The sequence below is a fragment of the Rhinoraja longicauda genome, chromosome 13, assembly GCF_053455715.1.
Source record: "Rhinoraja longicauda isolate Sanriku21f chromosome 13, sRhiLon1.1, whole genome shotgun sequence".
Classification (NCBI taxonomy): Eukaryota; Metazoa; Chordata; class Chondrichthyes; order Rajiformes; family Arhynchobatidae; genus Rhinoraja; species Rhinoraja longicauda.
This window is the reverse complement of record NC_135965.1, coordinates 4,657,873-4,665,909: the sequence shown is the minus strand read 5'-3', so window position 1 is coordinate 4,665,909 and position 8,037 is coordinate 4,657,873. Positions and strand designations below refer to the sequence as shown.

Below are 8,037 nucleotides of genomic sequence, written 5' to 3'. Positions count from 1 at the left end.
CCCCTGCTCCTCACTGTCTCCCCCCTCTCCCCCCCTGCTCCTCACTGTCTCCCCCCCTGCTCCTCACTGTCTCCCCCCCTGCTCCTCACTGTCTCCCCCCCTGCTCCTCACTGTCTCCCCCCCTGCTCCTCACTGTCTCCCCCCCTGCTCCTCACTGTCTCCCCCCCCTGCTCCTCACTGTCTCCCCCCCTGCTCCTCACTGTCTCTGCCGGCGGCGCTCGGTACAGATTCTAGAAGGCCATCCATCCCAGGCTGCCGTGCGCGCTAACATGGAGGACCTGGCGGTGGAAGTGCGCGGCTCCAACGGAGCTTTCTACAAGGTAAACGGCGCCCGCCCGGCCGCTCCCACCCTCACCCTCCACCTCCTCCTTGCACCGTCTCCCTCCCAACGGCTGTGGTGATCAGGTGAAGCCCAGTGGAGAGAGACACGAATCCCCGGCCGTGTGTGTGTGTGGGCGGCGCGGCCCGGCCCGGCCTCCCCGGGAACGCGTGTGGTCGATCCGTCCGTCAGTGATCAGCCAGGCCCGGCCCGGCCCGGCCCGGCCCGGCCCAGCTCTGAACACAGTTATTAGGCCCTGCTTTCACCTCTCATCGTGATGTTATTATGCACTACTGTGTTTTCTACCCATAATGTTAATACCACTCGTGTGATAAATATGAACAAATGTGGACAGGACTTGTCGGAAATGTGTTGGTGTTTTGACGAGGCGTCGGTTGTTGACATCCGCGAGTGACTGGTGTTTTTCACGTTTTCTTCTTTTCATGTCCTAAAAGTTGATTTATTTATTTAAAAACAGCTCTCTTCTCATCCAGCAACTATTTCACGTACGCCGCCCGCGGACATACCTACCTCCCTCCCTCTCCTTGCCGGCTGTTACTTGTCCGTCATGTTTTATCAAGTTTACTAATGCTCTCGGAGTCTGGTTTCAGGTTATTTTTAACCCGGGGACATGTGTTGGAGGCTGCCTGTGAAGCGTGTTGTTTTTGGCCATAAAAGTGCATGGGAGCTTCGAATTAATGCGAGCTTTAAGCGTGGTATTTTGAAGATGAAGGATACCTGGTGTATTGATAATGATGTAACAGATACATAAAGAAATAACAAAGGGGTTTTGTTTTCTTGGCGGGGAAAACATGGAGGAAGAGTTTTACCATTTCTGCCCGTCTTCGAATCCCTTTGACGCGGCTTCATGTTTCAAACGTCAACTGTCTAAACAATGAATCTTTATATTTGCTGAATTTGAACAGTGGAAACAAATGGAGGATGAGAGTGGGGGTGAAACGAATTTATTAATGAGGCAAACGTGTTTCTAACATTAGAGGAACGCTTCATCTCGAATACCCAAGCCTGGGTTATTTATTTAATCTCGAGCCTTTCTTTGAATAAAAATGTTCTTTCTATTTTTTTTAATAGATTCCTTAGATGACGACTTATTTCCAAATGTTTTGTGAATGAAACGCTTCCAAGGTTTTCAGTTTCTGTTTCTGTTTTCTACTGCACAACCGCCAACAGCGGGGTTATCTGTGTTCAGATGCTTGCCCTTTTCCTTGACACTATTTATTTCTTGATTCTAGATTGCATCGTACGTTTTTTTAAAATGTAATCGCTAACTGTTAAGGGCTTTTGCTTCTCTGGAATTAAATTCTGGTTATCACAGTTGAAGGGTGCCAACTTCCTCTCTGTCATTACAATAATGAAGTCCAGTAGAGTATTAAGAATGTAACTATGGCGAAATAGTAATGAGCGAAAAGGATACGGGGAAAGCTTCCCAAAAGTGTTTGAACTCTGGTGTGATCCGATGGTTATTTTTAACAGTTAGCACCAGTCTCCCTTTATTTTCAAAATAGAGGATCCCCATCATCTCGGATGCCTGGAATATTAGTCTAGATAAATGTTTGACCACTTTTTTTCACCCACGTGGTTTATTTTCAATGTGTCTTAATGCTTTCAGTTTATCTTGGATGTGTCATTTTGAATTAATATCAGACCTAAAACTTACTGTTTTGTCCTTCAAATTATGGTTTTTGGGTTTTTTGTTTCTTTTGATAGCAAAAAAATTAAATTGTATATGTAATATTTTTGTTCACAGCTGCAGTAGTGCTTTGCATCTAATGATTAAACTGGTTTACTGAAATTAAATATTTTAAGTGAGTTAATCTTGAGGTTTTATGCGAATGTTAAATTGGTACCAGCAACTTTAGCTCACGGCTGACTGCAGTAAATTGTTAACATGAGGGTAACTTTTAAAATATTGGCTTAACTTATTTGCTCCTTCAATACCATGATATTTAAATAACAATTTTCCTTCCCATGTAATTCTTAGATCTTGTTTCTGCTTATGAATCTGGTCATTTTTAAATTTTTTTAATGAACATAACAATAAGATTGAATCAGGAGGTATGGCTTTCATTGTGGCAGTCACAGTTTCGAGCATCACAGTTGAAATGGGTCATGTGGTGATGTTTCAAGAATTACTGTCATTGATGAAAAGATTTTGCTGCGATAATCCTGATTTTTTAAATATAAGAGCTGAGCTGTTCCAGCACTTTTTGTCTTTTTGTGTAAACCAGGAAAAGAAAGATTTGTTTTACAATAGGAGTACATCTATACATGGATTAAAAAAAGTCTGGTACAGATACTTTTGAAAGTTTTGCCATAATCTTTGTTTACAAATATGACCATCAAAATAGTCAAGATGTGGTTTGAAAGTTGAGCTTATAAACTTCCGTGCTCAAAAAAATAATTGGATATACTAGCTTTTTAGCACTGAAGTTTAAAATTGAATGGGATGTTGAAAGCCAGGCGTTTTCAAAACTTTAGCTAAATTGATTTAGCTCTCAGGGCTAAAGGAATCAAGGGATATGGGGAAAAAGCAGGAACGGGGTACTGATTTTAGATGATCAGCCATGATCATGTTGAATGGTAGTGCTGGCTCCAAGGGCCGAATGGCCTACTCTTGCACCTATTTTTCTATGTTTCTCTATTACTTCCAAATAATGGATTTTCCTCCAGCACAGTTATAAAGCTTTACAACAGATTTGTTCCCTGTTCAGTATCACTAAAGACTGAATTACATTGCAGTTTTTATTTCCTAGTGAAACCAATAGGTGAAATGAGACCAATGACGGCTTTAACTATTTGTTATAAGATCCATTTCCTATAATTGTTGTATAGCATGGAATAAATAAGAAATAAAGTAACTATAACTTCACGTGTTTGAAGATTATGGTGACATTGGAGTATTTCAAACTACAATTTGCTGAATGCATTTGACCGTATACATTCTCAAATTTCTTAATAATGTTTATGTCAGAATGCATTAAAATGTACAGTACAATATGAGACACATTTGTACATGGTATGCTAATATTTTCAAATCAGCGAATACAGAAACTAATGTTTTGTTTCAAATTGGAAAATAAAATATTTTTATTTTATAAGATATTTGGCATATTTGAAATTTGATACTAAATATGTTGAATTTGGCAATTGATAGTTTCACAGCATTTTTGGGGCTGAACTTGGCGGCGGTTTCTGAGCACCCCCCCCAACATCTCAGCAGGCCACGGCCTGCCGGGTCCTTTCTCGCGGTGACAAGCCAGGCCTGCTGGGTCCTCCTGCAGAGGCACATCACGTCAACCTTTTGCCACCGCGCATCCCCGGGAGCCTTCTGAACTATGGAACTGTTGTGCTACAATGCTGAGAACAATATTCTGTACTCAGTGCCCCTTTGCTTTTCTAATAGTACTTGAGTTTGTCTTGATTGTATTTATGTAATTATCTGATCTGCAAAACAAAGCATTTCACTGTACTTCTGTATAGATGATAAAAAAAATAAACCTAAACCGATCATCCTTGAATTCCCTACAAAAATTTTCAAACCCCCTGTAGTTAAACATCTACCAATCTGAATATAAGGAATCACAGTGCATTTCCTGCTTTCTTCAGGTACAAGGTAATGGATACTCAATAGTTGAGTATGTTCATGGATTTATAATAATTAATAATAATAATGCATTTTATTTATATAGCGCTTTTCATATACTCAAAGACGCTTTACAGAGATTTAGAGAACATAGGGAAATGAATAAATAGATAAATAAGTAAATAAGTAAACGAACAGAGAAAGGAGACAGAAGGTGAGGTGACCTTCAGTGGTTGAAGGCAGTACTGAATAGGTGAGACTTCAGCGATGTTTTGAATGTGGTGACACCTGCTTTATGACACCTGCTTTAAAGAATTGCAAGAAAATTTCATAGAGAAAAAAAACCCAAGAGTGGTCAATTTCCCTCAAACCTTTTTCACAATTCCTTTTGCACAAAAAGGCCCAACAGAGGATGAACTTCCTGCGGCAACTGAGGAAACAATCTGCCACAGGCAATGATGGTCCAATTCTATACTGCTATCATTGAGTCCGTCCTCACCTTCTCCATCATAGTCTGGTTTGGCTCAGCTGCCACGCATGACATCCGGAGGCTGCAATGGATCGTTCGATCAGCTGAGAAGGTTGTTGGCTGCAACCTCCCCCCCCCCCCATTGACGAACTGTACAATGCAAGGGCCAGGAAGGGAGCGGGCAAGACCATCTCTGACCCCTCTCACCCTGGCACTTGCCTCTGGAAGGCGACTCCGAATTGTCAAAGCAGGCACAGCCAGACATAAAAACAGCTTTTTTCCACGAGTAGTAGTTCTACTCAATAACCAAAGTCTAGTCCCTTTTTTTGCTGTGGTTTATTTTCACCCACATGTTTGGACTGTAATGTTGTATCCCTATTGTTTTGTGTGTTTATGCTTTATTCTTAATTGTTAACTGTATGTGTTGTCATTTGTGAGCGGAGCACCAAGGCACACTCCTTGTATATGCACATACTTGGCCAATAAACTTATTCATTCATTCATTTTCTAACTGAATCCAACAATTTCAGATAACCTTTCTTTCGACACCAAGTGCTGGAGTAATTCAGCGGGTCAGGCAGCATCACTAGAGAATGTGGATAGATGATGTTTTGGGTTGGGATCCTTGTTCGGAGCCACTACTCCAATACTTTTTTTAATAAACCAGCATCTGTTCCTTGTGTCTCAACCTTTCTTTCGAGTTTCGATTGGAACGGTCCAGCTCTGATGACAGGTCATCTCTCTAATGTTATGTCTGTTTCTTTCTGACTTGCATAGTACTTCCAGCCTCTTGCTTTTATCTCAGGTTTCCAGTATTTTGTGATTTTCATTTGCCTTTCAGAAGTTTGTGACAATCTTGGCTAGTTCCAGACAGGGCTGTTTCCAGGCTCCATGTACTTACAGTGGGAAACATTTTCTCCAATTACCCATTTGGTAATGGGGTTAGCTCATCCTTGCCAACTTTGTGCAGTAAAACTCTAATGATCTAAAACCCTCAGGGCTTTGGTGTAAGACTGAGGGATTTTTTATGATCTTTACGCAGTAGTACATTAAATTGTACGGTGAACTGGTTAGTTTATAAAGAGAACCAGTTGAGTTTAAACAGGAAGGCAAATCATAGGATTTCCAACAAATTGGGGAATGGAATACAGCAACCCTCGATTTAACAGACCCCTTTATAATAAATTTTGGTTATAACGGACAGACCTGCCGATACCAACTCCAGCTTTCAACATGTCACAAGTCTCTTGCAGCCCTGGCTCTCCACCCCTGGCTTGCAACGTGCGCCAGTGAACACTTTTTCAATCACTGCACGGTCCAGTTGACGCAACAGTCGTGGCTCATGTTGTAGTCCTTGGGGACGCGCCGGGGGTATGCATTCAGGCCACTGCCAAATGCAGGACGTGCTCTGTCACCGTGGGACTCCCTCCATTTCCCCCTGCTGCTTCCTGTTGAACTGTTGCTTTGTCCGTTCCCTGCTCCACTGGCACCTCCTTTGCCCGTTGCTCTGTCCACTTGGCCTCTCCCCCCCCCCCCTCCAAGCATCCAATCTGGGAAATGAAGAGAGCTTGTTTATTTGTCTGTACTCAAAATTTGGACACAACTGCACCAGGCGAAGTTTGGACTTTGTATTGCTACAGCCTTTACTGTTGGATCCATTTGAAAGCAGCATAGAGTGGAATATAACTCAAATGGAACTTAATTGTATATCCCTTTTTGTGATTGTGAAAAGTATTAAAGTGGATTTAAAATATGGTATCATTTTTTTGAGGAATTATTGCCTTTTTATAATCTAACAATCCAGTTGATTTAACAAATAGTTTTCTTTTCATATGACTTGGATGACAAGATATGATGTGTAATGCACTGATTTTGTTGTATATTTTGATTTTAGGCATTTGTTAAAGATGTATTTGAAGATTCGCTTTCCATTACCTTTGAGAATAAGTAAGTAATTTCGATTCATATAGTAAAATTTAAATGCACCATACAATTGTGAGCAAATTCAGATCTCAGGCATTTACCTTGGGACCCAGCCAATGCAATTACATGAATGAATGTTTCAAATTGTCCATCAGTTTTGTTGTCTTTCCTGCCCACCTCTTTTCTCTGTCACTGCACCAATGATGCAGTTGGAAAATTTGAATTAAGGTATTTATACGATGCCACTTTGGATATATAAATCTATTAATTGTTAGCACTAGCAGTATTTAAAAATGTATTACTTTGCAATGTTTTTATGCGACTCTTTTTAACCTGTAGCTTCATGTATTTCGTTTTGATCCTAAAGTGATGAAAAATAAATAAATTGAAAAGTGATCGAATTTTACAATCTGACCTTATTTAATATCAGTATCTTTCCCTAATGAAAACTCTTTTTCCTTTAATAGTTGGCAACCGGCACGTCAGATTCCTTTCTGTGATGTGAGATTACCACCCCCATCTGATGTCAAAAAGGACATAAGTGAAGGGGATGAGGTTGAGGTATGTTTTTCAAAAATATAACTACAAAACCGTCTTGAACAAAAACATTAATGATTTTTCACTGCTTTGCCATTGAAAATGAACAATCTCAACGTCAGTAATGCAAAACGAAATGATTTTTGTATCTTAAATACCTTTTAAATTCAGCTTAGAAATATCAATATCATTTACAAGCATAGTGCATTATTCAGCAGTGAGTTGAGATAGACATAAAAAGCTGGAGTAACTCAGCGGATCAGGCATCATCTCTGGTGAGAAGGAATGGGTGATGTTTCGGGTTTAGACCCTTCTTCAGAATCTGCTGTCCTTTTGCCTGTTTTGTTCCTCCCCTTGCTACCCAAATAGAATTTGGTTCCACCTTGTACTAAAGTTATACAAATCAGGAAATAATCCCTTTTGAAAAGACTTGATTCACTCAAATCAGTGTTCCCTTTTATAAATAAATATAGCGGTAGAGTTGCTGCCTTACAGCGAATGCAGCGCCGGAGACTCGGGTTCGATCCTGACTACGGGCGGCCGTCGGTACGGAGTTTGTACGTTCTCCCCGTGACCTGCGTGGGTTTTCTCCCACACTCCAAAGACGTACAGGTTTGTAGGTTAATTGACTGGGTAAATGTAAAAATTGTCCCTAGTGTGTGTAGGATAGTGTTAATGTGCGGGGATCGCTGGGCGGCGCGGACTCGGTGGGCCGAAGGGCCTGTTTCCGCGCTGTATCTCTAAAACAAAAAAATCTAAACTCTTTTATCTTTTTGCAAAAAATGTTTATGGCTTTTCCATGATGCCCAATCACACATTAGCTGTTGAGGTTTCTTGAAGCACAATTCAAGAGTATTTGAGGTATAGAACATGGTTTGATGTGTGCTTCAAGAAGGATGGTTATGCATTAGTGTTTATTTCTAAAGATGTGCTAATTGCTGCTTATAAGAATTCCATTCAACGATAATTTCCAACAGCAAAACTCTTTACATGGTTTAATTTTGGTAGAAACAGCTAAACATAGTTAACAGTGTGTTTTGCATATGTTCGGTCTGATGTGGGCTCATTACACGATGGAGTGGGCCTCGCAACACACTGGGCACTTGGTTTCTCAGGAAGTTATATTGAGACGTATTCCACTTTTGATTGGCTGCTCTGCCCATACCCCAACTCTATCTTGGTTAA

The 8,037-nt window shown here is 40.7% G+C and overlaps 1 protein-coding gene across 3 annotated transcripts in view; it reads left to right on the top strand.

The window, feature by feature from the left end:
* The first annotated feature begins 247 nt into the window (after positions 1-247).
* The window catches only part of fxr1 (FMR1 autosomal homolog 1), a 57,297-nt gene continuing 49,507 nt past the window's right edge, over positions 248-8,037 (top strand). For all 3 annotated transcript variants that reach the window (XM_078410215.1, XM_078410214.1, XM_078410216.1), the window contains exons 1-3: positions 248-320; positions 6,287-6,339; positions 6,783-6,876. In XM_078410215.1, the coding sequence (XP_078266341.1) occupies positions 270-320; positions 6,287-6,339; positions 6,783-6,876 (198 nt within the window). In that variant the 5' untranslated portion in view covers positions 248-269. The remainder of the gene's footprint in view (positions 321-6,286; positions 6,340-6,782; positions 6,877-8,037) is intronic.